This window comes from Hippocampus bargibanti, linkage group LG17, assembly GCF_051943395.1.
Source record: "Hippocampus bargibanti isolate YZ-2025 linkage group LG17, ASM5194339v1, whole genome shotgun sequence".
NCBI lineage: Eukaryota > Metazoa > Chordata > Actinopteri > Syngnathiformes > Syngnathidae > Hippocampus > Hippocampus bargibanti.
Window position 1 is genome coordinate 2377501 of NC_142750.1, and position 17798 is coordinate 2395298.

At 39.8% G+C, this 17798-nt stretch overlaps 2 protein-coding genes and 1 long non-coding RNA gene across 3 annotated transcripts in view; all 3 read right to left on the bottom strand.

The window, feature by feature from the left end:
- The window catches only part of LOC148885191 (lipopolysaccharide-induced tumor necrosis factor-alpha factor homolog), a 10669-nt gene extending 4155 nt beyond the window's left edge, over positions 1 to 6514 (bottom strand). Inside the window, exons 1-4 of the mRNA XM_089018171.1 lie at positions 6394 to 6514; positions 2346 to 2392; positions 2173 to 2250; positions 1 to 100 (exon numbers count right to left, since the gene is read on the bottom strand). The exon at positions 1 to 100 is cut by the window's left edge and continues 54 nt beyond it. Of these exons, the coding sequence (XP_088874297.1) occupies positions 1 to 100; positions 2173 to 2250; positions 2346 to 2388 (221 nt within the window). The 5' untranslated portion in view covers positions 2389 to 2392; positions 6394 to 6514. The remainder of the gene's footprint in view (positions 101 to 2172; positions 2251 to 2345; positions 2393 to 6393) is intronic.
- The window catches only part of LOC148885189 (uncharacterized), a 169803-nt gene that overhangs the window by 38190 nt on the left and 113815 nt on the right, over positions 1 to 17798 (bottom strand). The gene's annotated exons all lie outside the window — the stretch shown is intronic.
- LOC148885192 (uncharacterized) lies at positions 9072 to 17735 on the bottom strand. Its single transcript, XM_089019102.1, has 5 exons — positions 17623 to 17735; positions 13650 to 13696; positions 13470 to 13562; positions 11806 to 12004; positions 9072 to 10435 (listed from the first exon to the last, which is right to left on the bottom strand). Exons 2-5 carry the CDS (start codon positions 13690 to 13692, stop codon positions 10318 to 10320), a joined length of 453 nt encoding a protein of 150 aa, XP_088875228.1. The 5' UTR covers positions 13693 to 13696; positions 17623 to 17735; the 3' UTR covers positions 9072 to 10317.

Below are 17798 nucleotides of genomic sequence, written 5' to 3' on the forward strand. Positions count from 1 at the left end.
GCGACGTTGGTCATGACTTGCTGCTGGCAGGAAGGGCACGTGGTCATGCCGGAATTATAACCCAGCGCTGTGTTGTAGCTGGTCACCGTTGTTTTGCTCACTGATGGAAAGAGACAAACCGGTAGAACACAGGTGTCAAAGTCAAGGCCCGCGGGCCAAATCCGGCCCGCCACATCATTTTTTTTCGGCCCGCGAAAGCAAATCAAACTTGTTAAATTCCATGATGATTGCTAAAAATCTGAGCCAAAATTTCATATTTTTGGATGTCAACCACAATAAAAGTCAGTATTCTTGACTTCAGATTTGAAAACGAGTTATTCATTAATTTGCTGTGTGCTCTATATGTAATATGTGAAGGGATTTAAACATTCTAATGGGTTCCCCAAATTCATAACGGCCCTCGAGAGGAAACCATAACTACAATGTGGCCCGCGGCAAAAAATGACTTTGACACCCCTGCGGTAGATGGATGAATGGATTGCGTTTTCAAACTTTTCAGATATAGCGCTCCCTAGCTACTTCGCGGTGTCACTGCATTACGGATTTTCTTTGCATTCAAAAAAAAAAAAAAAAAAAAATGCCGAATAACTCAGAAGTTATGTACATGGCATGCTGCTCAGGCTTTTTATGAAATAAACGGAGCAGTTAGCATACACATCCTTATTAGCTATCAATTTGCTAACTAGCTAGCTATCTATCTATTTGATTTACAATTATTGTTGTTGTTATTATTAGCTATTTGCTAGCTAGCTAGCTTTCTATCCATTTGAGTTACTATTATTGTTATTATTATTGGCTATATTCGCTAGCTAGCTTGTTTTCTATCTATTTGAGTTACTTTCGGGTTGAGTGAACGCTGGTTTGTGTGGCCCACCCACTGCAAAACCAATTATGTGTTGTTTGGTCTGCCATTTTGTTTCATGTCTCAAGTACTAATAGCTATCTATTCGCTAGCTAATAGCTATCTATTCGCTAACTAATAGCAATCTATTCGCTATTTATTCGCTAGCTAGCTAGATAGCTTGCTATCTATTTAAGTTACTTTGGGGTTGAGTGAACGCTAGCGCGTGTGGCTGCCGCTGCTCACCCACAGAAAAAAAACTTATCATGCGACTGTAAAGTGACCTTGAGAGTTTTGAAAGGCGCTTAGAAATGTATTATTATTATCATCAATATCAATCAGTGGCGGACCGTCAAGGCCTGCAAAGCCTTCTCTGCTGGCCGATGAGATACGGAGACTCACACACCTGAATGATCTCAAACGTGTTGTGTTCACCGTCTTCCTCTTCCCATGGGGGTGTCAAGGCCTCGATTGCCCTCTCTGTTTTTTGTAGGCTACTCCCTACTAGATGTGACGTCACACTATTTCGACTAGCCCAGCCCTCAAATATGCAAATAATAATAATAATAATAATAATAATAATAAAAATAATTATTATTATAAGCGCCTTTCAAAACTCTCAAGTTCACTTTACAGTCGCAGGATAAGTTTTTCTGTGGGTGAACAGCGGCAGGCACACGCGCCAGCGTTCACTCAACCCCGAAGTAACTTAAATAGATAGAAAGCTAGCTATTAGATAGCGAGTTAGATACCTAGCTAGCTAAGAGATAGCTAGATAGATAGCTAACTCGAAAGATTGGGATTTATTTAATTTTATGTTTTTTTTTCCGCCAAATTTAAGAGCCCCTACAAATGCAGCTGCTCTTTGCTTCAATTAAAGCTATTCTATTCTTTCAATCAATTCACTTTCCTGTTCATTTCTATGGCGGCGCTACCAGGGCCTACAGTACCAACTTTCGCCAGAGGGGGAGCTCCAATAGGCAAATCCTCCCCATTCATTTAAATGACCAGACCATTTTCCCATTCATTTGTACGGAGGCGCTACTAGGATCTACAGTACCGAGTTTCGCCAGAAGGGGAGCTCCAGTAGGCAAACTCCAATCGGCTTGCATTGTCTAGGATTCCAGCTGTGAAGGGAGTCAGGTATTTGTCCGGATGTTACACAATTATATAACTCTACTTTGCGGATTTCCGTCTGGTCCCCATTGACAGCGAAAAATGAGGGATTACTGTATATTTTAGTTTGTTTTCTCTCTCGTGTATCTCTCATAATTTAATTGACAGTTAAATTCTCTATAAATGATTGTGTACATGACAGCGTGTGTGTTTACCTGGTACGACGGGTGTGATGGTCTCTGTGGCCACAAGGCGGAATGGAGTATGAAGATTATAGTTCGCAGGTGGTTCAACTAAATAAATAAAAAAACAATCATTGATTAAAAATAAATTAAAAATACGAAATAACAATTGAAGATGACAACAAGGATGTGGATGCTTAGCATACCCGGAATGGTGAAGGCAGAGATGTTTTTTACATCGGATGCCATGGTGCTGCAAGAGAAAAGAATGTACGTATTATTATTATTATTATTATTATTATTATTATTATTATTATTAGTGTGTTGTAGTGACGATTGTTCCCTGTAGGGGGCGGAAAAACCTCGCGAACGACCGAGTTTGAAGGCAAGAGACGACTGATTGTGTGCCTGCGTGTAATTAGTGGCTGACGAAGCTAATCTCGGCTAACTGGTTGCTCGTTTACTCTTCGCCCCATGAATTGAAGCAAGGGACATTATTGTGGTGAGATTCCATGACACGCAAATGATGGAAAGACGGGCTTTGACGGGATGCGTAGCTAATTTGCGGGAGCTGTTGATAATAACGAAGTTTGAATTGAAACAACATCCCAATGCTGGGTTACAGCATGAGAGTTGGGGGACCTCTGTGAATATACTGAAAAATAATAATTCATTTCATTTCTTAGCACCTTTCAAAACTCTAAAGGTCACTTTATAGTCACATGAGAAGTTTTTCCGGTGGTGAGCAGCGGCAGACACAGCGTTCACTCAACCCCGAAGTGATTCAAATAGATAGAAAGCTAGCTATTTAGCTAATAGATAGCGAATAGCTAGCTATCCAGCTAGATAGCAAATAGAGAGCTAGTAGATAAAGAGATAGTTTAAGTGGATTGTTCGCGCCTCCCTAAGGGGAGTCGCTGGAGTGGAGTGGGCAGGATGCGAAGGGTCCAGTAGGACACCATTTTCTTTTGGTCTGTCGATTATGGACTCCTGGAAGCACTTTTCAACCTTTATTTTGATCAATACGATCACACGAAAGTGGCTGCCTTTTGCAGCAGCTCCTGTCTTTTGTTTTTCTATTTCTTTCTTTCCTTTCCTCTTCCTTTCATAACGTTGCTGTGAAAAGTAAATTTCTCCACTGCCAGACGAATAAAGGTACATCCAATCCAATCCAGTTCAAACTAAAACTAAATTGAACTCATTCAATACAAATAATTAACTCATTCTTTGCCAGACGATGTGCAAAAGTGTGTCCATTCCAGTGCCCGGGCTTTTGTCATCGTCTCTCAAATTCCAGGACCCACAGAATATGGAGTTTTAGGACTCACTAAAGTAAAGTGACCTTGAGAGTTTTGAAAGGTGCTTATAAATGAAATGTATTATTTTTAGTTTTAGTATTATTATTATTATTATTATTATTATTATTATTATTATTATTATTATTATTGTTAGTATTATTATTATTATTATTCTTATTATTATTTGTAGTTTTATATTATTATTATTATTATTTTTAGTTTTATATTATTATTTTTAGTTTTATTACTATTATTTTTTTATATAAACATTCAAGGCAGCGTAAGAAACCTTTCATCAGAAAAAAATAGTTAATTCATAAGTTATTTGGGCCTGTAGTTATCTGAGCTTGAAATGGGGGCAGCTGTACAAAATCCAATATATACATATAAATTTATATAGCGCTTTAACAACAGTTGAAGCTGTCACAAAGCCCTAACATGGACAAACGGCAAATGCTGCCCTCTTGTGTAAGGGAAGAAAAAAACATGACTAGAGGTCTGACCAGCGCTGTATCGTCAAGAAAAAAAACCAAAACAAATGTGTGAATGGCTCTCAACATCAATCACACTTTTCAATTCCCATATACATTCGGTAATGGCAGCGAATGAGTTAAATATTCACAACTAGCCAAGCTTCAGTGTTTAAAGAAAAATGTAAATGACTTGTAAAAGAAAAAGTTCATAATCAAGTCAGTCTGCATTCTGTGGTCACGACAAACCCGCGTCATGTCGGCAGTCGCAGGCATCACACCTGAGCCAAAGGTGTGGCATCAGTGCTGGTGCAACGAGACATCAAATAGGAATGTTCATCAATCCGATGACTTCTTTTTCATCAGCTCACAAAGACAACAGAGAGCCGGGGGTTAATTGCCTTATTTAGAATGTCTTCACTGCAAAAGTTGGGTTTAAAAAAAAAGTCCATCCATCCATCAATGCATGCATGTTCTGATCCGCTTAGCTTAAAAAAAATGACGTGGGGTGTGCCGGTAGAGCCTATCCCAGCTGTCTTCGGGGCAGTCGTGATGTGTACACCCTGAACTGCTTGCCAGCCAATCGCAGGGCTCACGTAGACAAACAATTTAAAGCGTTTCATTAACCTGCCATGCATGTTTTTGGAATGTGGGAGGAAACCGGAGTACCCGGAGAAAACCCACACAGGCATGGAGAGACAACATGGCTTCCGCTGCTCACCGACAGAAAAACTTATCCTGTGAATGTAAAGTGACCTTGAGAGTTTTGAAAGGCGCTTAGAATTGAAATGTATTATTATATTTTATGGTAACTCCCAACACAGAAAGGCCAGGGAGGGGGGGGGGGGGGGAATCGAACCTTGAACTTTGGAACGGTGATACGTCTCAACCAGGTTTGATAACAATAAGAAGGACACCATTTTTGTACTTCGTAAAATGATTTTTTGGCTGCTGTATATGATAAGAAAGCCGCCATTTTTTGACGGCCATGTTACCACAATTACTGTGTTGTTGTATAAAAGTCAGGGGTGTAAAGGTCAGGGGTGTAAAGTCAGGGGTGTAAAGTCAGGGGTGTAGAAGTCAGGGGTGTAAAAGTCAGGGGTGTAAAAGTCAGGGGTGTAAAGTCAGGGGTGTAGAAGTCAAGGGTGTAAAAGTCAGGGGTGTAGAAGTCAAGGGTGTAGAAGTCAGGGGTGTAAAAGTCAGGGGTGTAAAAGTCAGGGGTGTAAAGTCAGGGGTGTAAAGTCAGGGGTGTAAAAGTCAGGGGTGTAAAAGTCAGGGGTGTAGAAGTCAGGGGTGTAAAAGTCAGGGGTGTAAAAGTCAGGGGTGTAAAGTCAGGGGTGTAAAGTCAGGGGTGTAAAAGTCAGGGGTGTAAAGTCAAGGGTTTTAAAGTCAAGGGTTTTAAAGTCAAGGGTGTTAAAGTCAAGGGTGTTAAAGTCAAGGGTGTAAAGTCAAGGGTGTTAAAGTCAAGGGTGTTAAAGTCAAGGGTGTAAAAGTCAGGGGTGTAAAGTCAGGGGTGTAAAGTCAGGGGTGTAAAAGTCAGGGGTGTAAAAGTTAGGGGTGTAAAGTTAGGGGTGTAAAGTCAGGGGTGTAGAAGTCAGGGGTGTAAAAGTCAGGGGTGTAAAAGTCAGGGGTGTAAAGTCAAGGGTTTTAAAGTCAAGGGTTTTAAAGTCAAGGGTGTTAAAGTCAAGGGTGTTAAAGTCAAGGGTGTAAAAGTCAGGGGTGTAAAAGTCAGGGGTGTAAAGTCAAGGGTGTAAAAGTCAGGGGTGTAAAAGTCAGGGGTGTAAAAGTTAGGGGTGTAAAAGTCAGGGGTGTAAAAGTAATTTTTTGCTGCGGGCCACATTGTAGTTACGATTTGCTCTCGGGGGGGGGAATCGTTATGAATAACTAGTTTTCAAACTTGAAGTTAAAAATAATGACTGTTATGGTGGTTTACAATTTGAAATTATGGTTTGGACTTTTGCAAGTATTATGTAATTTTACATGTTTTGATTTGCATTCGCGGGCCGAATAAAATGATGTGGCGGACCAGATTTGGCCCCCCGGGGCCTTAACTTTGACCCCTGTGCTTTAAGTAATGCCTGTAATTTTAGAATCACATTGTTTGGGTTGCCACCGTGGAAATTAACCTAAACAAAAACACATGCTGATATTGGATGATTGATTGGGTCAACCATTGATTGGGTTCTGATTAAGCCGGGTATAAAACGACAAATTCCGCCTGCACAACTCTTTATGATAATCAATTTCCTCTTTAAAAATGAAATAGTGAGCATTATAATCCCAAAATTAGCGACCTCGTTTTCCATCCAAACCACTTTTAACCAATTATTAATGTCATTTTCTGGCCTATTCATTTTATTTGACATATCCTGCAAAGGTGACAGTGTCTCGCTTACCCCAACACTAAAACACTTCAAAAACAATGATCAATTCCCATTTTTTTTTGAACGTGTATCAATATAAATCCATTAAAAAAAGGGTCTCACCCGGTTTAGGCGCTGGTGTCACTGTACAAAGTTGTTAGCGAGCTCCAGCCACGAACCGTTTCGATCGACAGTCCAGACGCAACACGACTGCCAGGTTTGAGGTTTGTCACCTGTACCTCAAAAACACTTGCCTCACCCTCAACACGCCCTTAAGCTCCGCCCTCTTCTCCAAGCCGTTGATATGCATGACCCGAGCCGCAAGGCGTAACTAAAAAGATTTTCGACTTAGTTTTTTTTGTCTATGGTTGATTATTGAAGGAGTGTGTGTGTGTGTGCGTGTGTGTGTGTGTGTGTGTGTGTGTGTGTGTGTGTGTGTGTGTGTGTGTGTGTGTGTGTCACTCACCAAAAGAAGGTCAAACCTGTTCCATTCTTACTGAGGTGTGCCGTAAAACATATTGTCGAAACCGCCGGATTTGAAGGTCTTCGGATCCCAAAATGGGACCCCACAGACTAAAACTCAATAACGCAAGTTTATGTACATCTGTGTAAGCTCTCAGTGAGTCGTACAGGAGTGATCCATCGATGAGAAGGTTTCTTCAGCCGTTATCTGTACTTCTTTGAAGGTGTCGGACGTTTCGCTTCTTATCCAAGAGGCTTCGTCAGCAAACTAAAACTTTTGCTGGTAGTTTTGTTTATTGCTCTTTGTAAAGAGCAATACTTTGGGGAGGCTAAACAAATAATACTAGTGGGCCTCAATAATAATAATAATAATAATAATAATAATAATAATAATAATAATAATAACAAAAATAAGAATAAGAATATGCAATAAGAATAAGATAATGAAAAATGAGAAAAATAAGACAAAGAATTATTTCATTTCTAATTATTATATTTTTTTATTTCTAAGCGTCTTTCAAAACTCTCGAGGTCACTTTACAGTCACAGGATAGGTTTTTCTGTGGGTGAGCTGCGGCAACCACACGTGCCAGCGTTCATTCAACCCGGAATAACTCAAATAGATAGAAAGGTAGCTAGCTAGCTAATAATAATGATAATAATACATTTCCTATGCTCACTTTCACTTTCAATTTCACTCCTATATATTTTCCATATGTTATTGCTTATTCGGTGACGGTTGTTTTGGAATGTCGGCTCATTATTGCATTATCCGTTTAATAGAGTTCGCAAGCGTATCTGAAGCAAAGTGAAAACCAGATCATCAAGCTCCCTTGTTTTACATTTTACCCCCCCCCCCCCCAGCTCACAACGCGGGGGATTCTTTTCTGAATATTATGCCTGCCACACCTCTCCCCCAAAATGCAAATGCAAAATGGCATGCTGAATATTCCCCTGCGGGGTATCCGCCTTTCATGAGATTCCATAAAATGTGACTTTCCTTTGTTTTGGTAGCATTATCACATCTGTACTATCGATTGATTCACTCTACATCCCAACGTCTGTGTAAGCTCTCAGTCATACGGGAGTGGTCCATCGATGAAAAGGTTTCTTCAGCCGTCATCTGTACTTCTTTGACGGTGTCGGACGTTTTGCTTCTTATCCGAGAAAGGCAGTACATATGCACCTAAAAGCTAGCAACCACTCATTTGACGACAATGAGGTTAAAATCTTAGCGAAAGAAAATACAGTAAAGTCTCGTTATATCGATATTCATTGGAGTCCGAAAAAATATCGATATAACCGGGACTATCGATATATCCGACCCTATTTGCATGTAATTTTCTCCGCGCGTGCATAGAAATAGCATCGATATAACCGGGACTATCGATATATCCAATATCGATATAACGAGACTTTACTGTACATGGTTTGAAAGGGGAGTAAAAGAAGCTATTTTCATAAAACAGCAAAATCCTTCACTAAACCACCATGGTGGGGTGAGGTTCAATTTGGATCGTTCGTACAACAGACTTCTTAGGCAACATCGACTGGCTAGCTAGCTAATTGAGTCGGGAAACATATTAGCTATCAAGCTAGCTATTGGCTGTTAGCTATCTATTAGCTGGTTACCTAGCTGGCTATCTTTTTGCTATATATTTGCTATCTAACTAGCTGGCTGGCTACCTAGCTAGCTATCTATTTGCTTACTATTCGCTATCTATTTGCTATCTAACTAGCTAACTGGCTACCTAGCTAGCTATCTATTTGCTATCTATTCACCATCTAACTATTATTATTATAACTTATTATATTAGTTATGTATTAGCTAGCTAGCTAACTTTCTATCTATTTGAGTTATTCCGGGTTGTGCGAATGCTGGCGCGGTGTGGCTGCCGCTGCTCACCCACAGAAAAACTTCATCCTGTGACTGTAAATTGCAAATTTCCCCATTGCGGGACGAATAAAGGTATTCTGATTCTGATTCTGATTCTGTAAAGTGACCTTGAGAGTTTTGAAAGGCGCTAAGAAATGAAATGTATTATTATTATTATTATTATTATTATTATTATTATTATTATTATTATTATTATTATTATTATTATTATACGAGAAGTTCTGGAAGAGCAATCCCAGTAATCGAGCCAATCAGGGGGAAAAAAATCTCTTTATCAATTTTTGACAGTGGCAGGCCGTGCATGTCAACCCTAGGCCTTCAGTAATTCTACGTCCGAATCAATCCATAGCTGCGAATGTGGTGTGATTTACTACACGTCCACTAGAGGGCGCCATTAGCTAGGAAGCACAACAAGGGAAAAAGTAATGAAAAGAAGCTGAAAGACAATTGTTTATTATTTAATAATAATTCATGGACAAAATATAAGTCACATTAGTCTGTGATTCAGCGCATTGTCGGGTGTGTTTTGGGCTTCTTCAAATTCTTTCGGGCTTTTCTTCAATGTCGCCGAAAACATTGCCAAAATCGCTTCAAATGGCTTAACTCACTTCATCATCGAATGTGATGAAAATCAAGAGACATATTATTATACACTGAGCATCTTTTTATTATTTTTTCTTACTTTATAAAGATACATACACTCATTCAACAGCTTAGGATATTGCATGGTGGCACAAATATGACAATTTCCACTTGTTTGAATTTCACATGATTGATTCCTTGAAACACTTAATAGGCTTAGATGTATGTACAATCCTTCATTTGAACTATGTATCTATGTACAGTGAGACCTCAACTTACAAACACCTCAACTTACAAACTTTTTGTCTTACAAACGTCAAATTTATGACAATTAAACCTTATAATAAGCACTATTTTCATAATACACACCCACCACGGCTGGCGGAGTGATCTTCGGCGGAAGCACACGACCGAACAGCACCAACAGTCCTTATGGAAGGTGACTCTCCTTCCATAAGCCATCAACGACCATCAAAAAGGTCAATAAAACTTTATTTTACAGCACAGTTTATTTCTTTAATTACAGTCGTCATGTAATGCGCCTCTCTTCCCAAACAGCAATTCCTTCGACCTCCAACGCCATTCCATCAAGCCATCAATGACCATCACAAATGTAAATAAAGTGACTTTATGATACAATTCAGTGTATTTCTTTCGTTACAATACAATAGCACATTTATTATACATAGAATACGGTATGTTGTGTGTAGTTTTAAGGCTTATTTAGTTGAAAAGTATATTTTATGGAAACCTGGGAACGGATTATTTCCATTTTAATGGTTTCCTATGGGAATTTTTTTTTTTGAGATACACACTTTTCGCCTTACACACTCTGTCTGGGAACCAATTAAGTTCGTAAGTTGAGGTCTCGCTGTATATGATCAGTAAGGGTGATTTAGTTTGTTGCTGGAAACGGAAGGCAGAATTCAGCGGGGGGGGGGGGGGGTGAATGGAATTGCACCATTGTTTACGATGGAAAACATATCAGGTAAAACGGAGTCACCCATAGAAATAAGTGACTTGGTTGTTGTCATTTTGGTGCCGGTGGGGGTGAGGGGGTGGGGCGTTATTTTGACCGTTATTTGTATTTAAGTGTCGGGCGGGGCTCAGTCACAGCATTTCCTCTTCTCCACATGCAGCAGTCGATTGCAACGGGGGCACGTGTGGTGCGCATCCTTGAATCTTTTGAAGAAGAGGGGAAGCAGGCAGCAGCACAGGACCAACCTGCACGGGCACAAACACACACGTTGGTTGACACTCGAAAGAACCAATCCGGTGTTAAAGGTGCACCCAAAAGCCTTAAAGGACAACCCACACCATTTTTTTGTTTCTTAACTGACATCAGAAAAACGTTTTATAGCATCTAAAATAGCCAAAACACGCAGGCTGATATTTTTCGTCAAATGCAAAACACCAATAGAAATGAGTCCCGCCCTCTTGTTCGTGACGTCACGCCAGGATACTCCTTCACAAACTGCCTTGCTCCAGAATCAAAACAATGGGCTTCAGAGAGTTCAGATTGGGAGAAGATGCTTTCTTGTTATTTATCCAATTATGAATATGATTCAAATAGTTCTGAAGAGGAAAGCATAAATGTTTGCAATCCATTAAAGAAGTCCTTCCGTCTCATTTTGAGGCGTCTGCACTCCAATGCACAAAACGCACAATATGGCACCCAAACTCTGTTGGAAATGGGCTGATTTGTCTGCTGGGAATTCGTATCAACTACTATCAAATAGTAGTCTTGGTGCAACACACAACGATTCAACATCGCGTTATTTGTGTTTTTTTCCTTCTAATTTCGCCATCAACACGAAGTTTTCAGACCAAACAAAGTACCCACAATGCATTGTGCGTGGCTTTCTCGGTTCCATACGTGACGTCACATCAGGCATCGTCACCAACTCGAAAACAAAACTTCCTGAATATTCAGCGCGAGTCTTAAAACGTCAAATACAGTAAAGTCTCGTGATAGCGATATTGGTTATATCGATAGTACTGCTTATTACGATACTATTTCTATGAACGCAAGGAGAAAATTTACATGCCGCAGGATCGGATATATCGATAGTCCGGTTATATTGATATTTTTTCCGACTCCGGAGAATATCGCTATAACGAGACTTTACTGTATAGCTATATGCGGTGGAATCTTTGTAAAATGCGCTCAGTAAAAGTCATTTGAAGTGATTTTACAAATTATGGACACAACTTGTCCGGAGGCGTCGGTTGTCCTTTAATTTTCTTCAAAAGATGACCATGTGCCTTATATGCAGGTGCGCCTTATATATTGAGCCACAACAGGTCTCGCAACTACTGTCAGCAGCCACCGACTCCATTTCTACTCTATAGAAGAAGTGGTGCGTACTACTGTAGCACCTTATAATGTACACCACATTATATTTGGAAAACTTGTACGTATATATTTTTATATAATATTTGGAAAACTTTTTTCATTCATCGGGGGTGCGCCTTATACTCCGGTGCGCCTAATATATACATATTTAAATTTAATTCTGTATAAAACAACACATAGTCCACTGTGGTGTGTTTTTCATGCATATTTGTGTGTTATTTATCGAGCTGTCGCTCACCCGAGGCAGAAAAAGAGGAGCGTCATCAGCCAAGCATATGTCCCCGGTTTGTAAGCGACGTTGGTCATGACTTGCTGCTGGCAGGAAGGGCACGTGGTCATGCCGGAATTAAATCCCAGCGATGTGTCGTAGCTGGTAAAGTTTTTTTTGCCATCGCCGTCGAAGCCTGTGTTCAAGCCGCCGCCTCCAGTCGTGTACACTGATGTCGAGGACAAAGCAGGACAAGAAATAAGAAATGAGAGGTTATTGTACACACAAACCAATTGCTTTTAAAATAAATAGCTAGCTAGCTAGCTTGCTAGAAAGCTAGCTAGCTATATAGGTAGATAGATAGCGAGTTAACTAGCTAGATACTTAGATAGCTAGCGAGCTAGATAGCTAACTTGATAGACAGCTATATAGATAGATAGCTAGATAGATCACTAGCTAGCTAGATAGCCAGCTTACTCAATAGCCGGATAGATAGCTAGCTTGCTCGAAAGATAGCTAGCGATAGATAGATAGATAGATAGATAGATAGATAGATAGATAGATAGATAGATAGATAGATAGATAGATAGATAGATAGATAGAAACCTAGTTAGTTAGCTAGCTAGATGGATACCTAGATAGTTAGCTAGCTAGGTAGATACCTATATAGTTAGCTAGCTCGATGGATACCTAGATAGTTAGCTAGGTAGATGGACACCTAGTTAGTTAGCTAGCTAGATGGATACCTAGATAGTTAGCTAGCTAGGTAGATACCTATATAGTTAGCTAGCTCGATGGATACCTAGATAGTTAGCTAGGTAGATGGACACCGAGTTAGTTAGCTAGCTAGATGGATACCTAGATAGTTAGCTAGCTAGGTAGATACCTATATAGTTAGCTAGCTCGATGGATACCTAGATAGTTAGCTAGGTAGATGGACACCTAGATAGTTAGCTAGCGAGATGGATACCTAGATAGTTAGCTAGCTAGATGGATGCCTAGATAGTTAGCTAGCTAGATGGATACCTATATAGTTAGCTTGCTAGATGGATACCTAGATAGTTAGCTAGCTAGATAGCTCCATAGCTAGATAGATAGATAGATAGCTCCATCGCTGAATGCGAACAACACATCACTCAGTGGCATTGTGGCAGCTCCGTGTGTATCCCAAAAAATAGTTTGTATGCCAAGGTAAAATTTTCGTAAATTTAACGTTCGTAAACCGAAAAGTTCGTAAGCTAAGTGGTTCGTAAACTGAGGTATCACTGTATAATGTGCTAAGATGTTAAGTTTGACAATTTAGATGGAATGTAGTAGGGGGTATTTTTAGGTATTTGTGCTTAATGAAGTCCCGCGACAGCTTTAATTTGATCTACCGTATTTTTCCGCACTATAAGGCACACCTAAAAAGAAAATATTTTTTCAAAAGCTGACCATGCGCCTCATTATTCGGTGCACTTTATGTATGGAAAATGATTTTAAATACAGTATGTCATTCATTGAAGGTGACCCTTATAATGCGGTGCACCTTATGTATGGAAAAAGTTTGTAATTTGTTGAAGGTGCGCCTTATATTCCAGAAAATACGGTATCTTACATCAAAGCCTTGATTTCTGCTCGGCTATGCTAAAGGCGGAAGTACTTCATGGGAAGTTCTTCTCCATGTTATTGTGGATGTGATTGTGTTTGTTTACCCGGTAAGACAGGTGTGACAGTCTCTGTACCCACAGGGTTGAACGGAGTATGCACATGATAGACTTTCACGTTATCTCCTTCAGGTTGCTCAACTTAAGCAGAAAAAAACAACAACACATTGATGACAAATATGAAGATGACAATGACGATGAGAACCAGGATGTTGATGTTGACCACACCTGGAATAGTGTAGGGAGGGAGATGTTTCACATCCGATGCCATGGTTCTACAAGAGAAAAGAAAAAAAAAAATAAGATTGAATCTCCATTCACATGCAAACTACGAATGTTGGTTTGGCTAGCTAGCTATTAGCTATCTAACTAGCTAACTATTAGCTAAGTAGCTCTCTAGCTAATAAAGATTTAACCTCATTGTCATCAAAAATTCGGGAATGGCATTGTATGTCATAGTTTCAATTCCCGAATAAATTCGTGAATGAGTTAATGACAATTCCTGCCCGTAGATTGTGTAATATTTATTCTGTCTACATGGCAAGCTGCTATATACGGCCATGTTATAAATAATATCATTGAAAACGCCGTTGTTGGCTTTTTTTTATGTAACAAATAATCCCTTTTCAAGTAAAAAAAAAACATGCTGTGTCGTGTAGCACATCATATCTAATAATAATAATAACAATAATAATAATACATTTCATTTATAAGCGCCTTTCAAAACTCACAAGGTCACTTTACAGTCACAGGAAAAGTTTTTTTTCTGCGGGTCAGCAGCGGCAGTCACACGCGCCAGCATTCACTCAACCCGGAAGTAACTCAAATAGATAGAAAGTTAGCTAGCTAGCTAGCTAGCTAATAGATAGTTAGAAAGCTAATAGATAGCGAGCTAGCTCGGTAGCCAGCTAGATCGCTAGCTAGATAGCCAGATAAATAGCTCAAGTGAAAAGACACAATTCAATGTGTGCGCCTTATATATGACAAAGTTAGAAAATACACCATTCAATGGGCGTACGCCTTATACTCCAGTGTGCCTTATATATTGGAAAAGTTTGAAAAGACACAATAGTTTGAAAATACACTATTCATTATGGATGCTCCTTGTACTTTGGTGCGCCTTATATATGACAAAAGTTTTAAAATACACCATTCAATGGGGGTGCGCCTTATACTCCGGTGTGCCTTATATATGGAAAAAGTTTTAAAATACACTATTCATTATGGGTGCGCCTTGTACTTCGGTGCGCCTTATATATGGAAAAAGTTTAAAAATACACTATTCATTAGGGATGCTCCTTGTACTTTGGTGCGCCTTATATATGACAAAAGTTTTAAAATACACCATTCAATGGGGGTGCGCCTTATACTCTGATGTGCCTTATATATGGAAAAAGTTTTAAAATACACTATTCATTATGGGTGCGGCTTATACTCTGATGCGCCTTATACATGGAAAAAGTTTGAAAATACGCCATTCATTGGGGGTGCGCCTTATACTGCGATGCGCCTTATATATGGAAAAAGTTTAAAAATACACTATTCATTAGGGATGCTCCTTGTACTTTGGTGCGCCTTATATATGACAAAAGTTTTAAAATACACCATTCAATGGGGGTGCGCCTTATATTCCGATGTGCCTTATATATGGAAAAAGTTTTAAAATACACTATTCATTATGGGTGCGCCTTATACTCTGATGCGCCTTATACATGGAAAAAGTTTGAAAATACGCCATTCATTGGGGGTGCACCTTATACTCCGGTGCGCGTTATACACCGGAAAATATAGTATATTATTCAAGGTGACCACTATTACGTGTCTAGCATCATTTGAACCAGCCTACCTCCACTTTTTATTGCATTCATCCCAATGTAACAAACAAACAAAAACATATGGGTTTACCAAATGATCATTCATAAAAATATAATCCCGCATTAAAATGCAAACGCAATGACTCATTACTGAGTATACAACCTCTTGGATACTTGACAAAAAGCAGATGATGTTTTACTGTCAATTCTTCGCATGCCCACATTCATGGATAGACACATTCTGCTGGAGGAATGCTGCTCAACCGCATGTTTTTCACAGCCGGAAAGGTGCGCCCAACCAAATGTTAGTGACTAACCTGTAGGATATATTTAAAGGACAACCTACGTCTCCGGACAAGTTGTGTCCATACTTTGTAAAATGTCTTCAAATGACTTCTACTGAGCGTATTTTACAAAGATTCCACCGCATATAGCTATATTTTACGTTTTACGACTCGCGCTGAATATTCCGGAAGTCTTGTTTTTGAGTTGGTGACGAGTCCGTACGTGACGTCACTGAAGGAACGCCCCTGACCGGAAAAAAAAAGGACACATTGTAGCAGTCCTTCCATCACGTCAATGCATTTTGCTGTGCTTGTTTGGTCTGAAAATGCACCAAAAAGAGCCAGAAGAGGGCGACCAAGCTTCATATCAGGAATTTATCAGCCTGTAGAAACGGGCTGATTAATTCCTCACAGGGAGCTTGGTCGCCATTTTCTGCCTGTTTTCTGGGATGCTACATTGCAGTCCAGATGCCTCAAAAGGACACAGAAGGACTTCTTTCATCGATTGCAAACATGTATGCTTTCCTCTTCAGAACTATTTGAATCATATTCATCTGGATGTGTAACCAGAAAGCATATTCTCTGAATCTGAAGCCATTGTTTTGATTCTCCAGCAATGCAAGACGGCTTGGCGTAACGCAGGGGTGTCAGTCGTTTTTTGTCGCGGGCCACATTGTAGATATGGTTTCCTCCCGAGGGCTGTTATGAATTTGGGGAAGCCATTAGAATGTTTAATCCCCTCCACATATTACATACATAGCGCTAAATAAAATAATGAATAACTAGTTTTCAAATCTGAAGTCAAGAAAAATGACTTATTGTGGTTTACATCCAAAAATAGGACATTTTGATTAGGATTTTAGCAAGTATAATGGACAAGTTCACAAGTTCGATTTGCTTTCGCGGGCCGAAAAAAAATATATGGCGGGCCGGACTTTGACACCTGTGGCGTAACGTCACGAACAAGGGGGCGGGACTTTCTGAAAATGCCCAATTCGCAGCTCAATTTTTTTGCAGATTTTGGACACTTTGTCATTTTTATTGGTGTTTTGCATTTGACTAAAAATATCATCCTGTGTGTTTTGGGTATTTTAGATGCTATAAAACGTTTTTCTGATGTCAGTTAAGAAACAAAAAAGTGACATCGGTTGTCCTTTAAACGCTCCCATTTTAACACGACTGTCAAATCCCGAGTCATTTAACCCATCGTTGATATCAATATGGATCCATTTGACGTGCAGAAAATGAACAGATTATTTTCAAAGGCAAGACGCGCTTTTCTTTTCTTGTCTTTTGTTTTTTGTAACTCATCTCGGCTAACTGGTTTGCTCCCTCTCTCTTCTCCTCTGAACTGATCTAAGCGATGTGACGTACATGATTACAATGAGATTCCATGACGCGCGAGAGATGAAAAGATCATCTTTTTTTGGTCTGGATGCTGCTGATAATGACTGAAGGAAGGGCCGAGGGGAAAGGGTTGCGTCCCCACTTTGTGGATTTTGTGGTTCTGGTCCCCATTAGCCCCTATAAACGGGGGATTATGGCCAATACCCCCTTGAAATTGAGCGACTAAAAAAGAGAAAAATTCCGCATCCGACACCGAGGTACATCGGATATAAAGCGAGAAATATTCCGTCTACCCGTCGGCCTTTACAATCAATTCGGCCTAAGTCTTTCAGAATCAGAATCAGAAAACCTTTATTCGTCCCACAATGGGGACATTTGCATTTACTCTCATCGCTAGTAAAGTCTGAATTAAATTAGACGATTGACTTGCGAGCAGAAGTAGAAGAAGATACTTCTGATTTCTAAATCGGATACAAAAAGAACTATTTACTTGATGGGACCATTTTGTCAGGAAAAAAAATGATAAAATCTAGATAAAATTAGCTAGCTAGCTAGCTAGAAGACAACCACGGAGTAACAAACCATTGTAGATTTCATCCACTGACCCATCGATTTAATTTTACCTATCAGATCATCCTTACTTATTAACCGAACGAGACAAAGACAATGATCAATTCCCATTTTTGAACATTCGTCAATATAAATCTGACATTAGATATCCAGAAAAAGCAACGAATCCATCAGTGAGGATCTCACCCGGTCCGGGCGTTGGTGTCAATGTCCAAAGTTGTAAGCGAGCTGCTGCCACGACTTCAACTATCGAAGGCCCAAGACGCAACGCCGATGCCGGGTGGAATTTTGTCACCTGTACCTCAGAACTCTAGCCCCGCCCTTAACACATCCTCAGGCCCCGCCCTCTTCGCCAAGACATT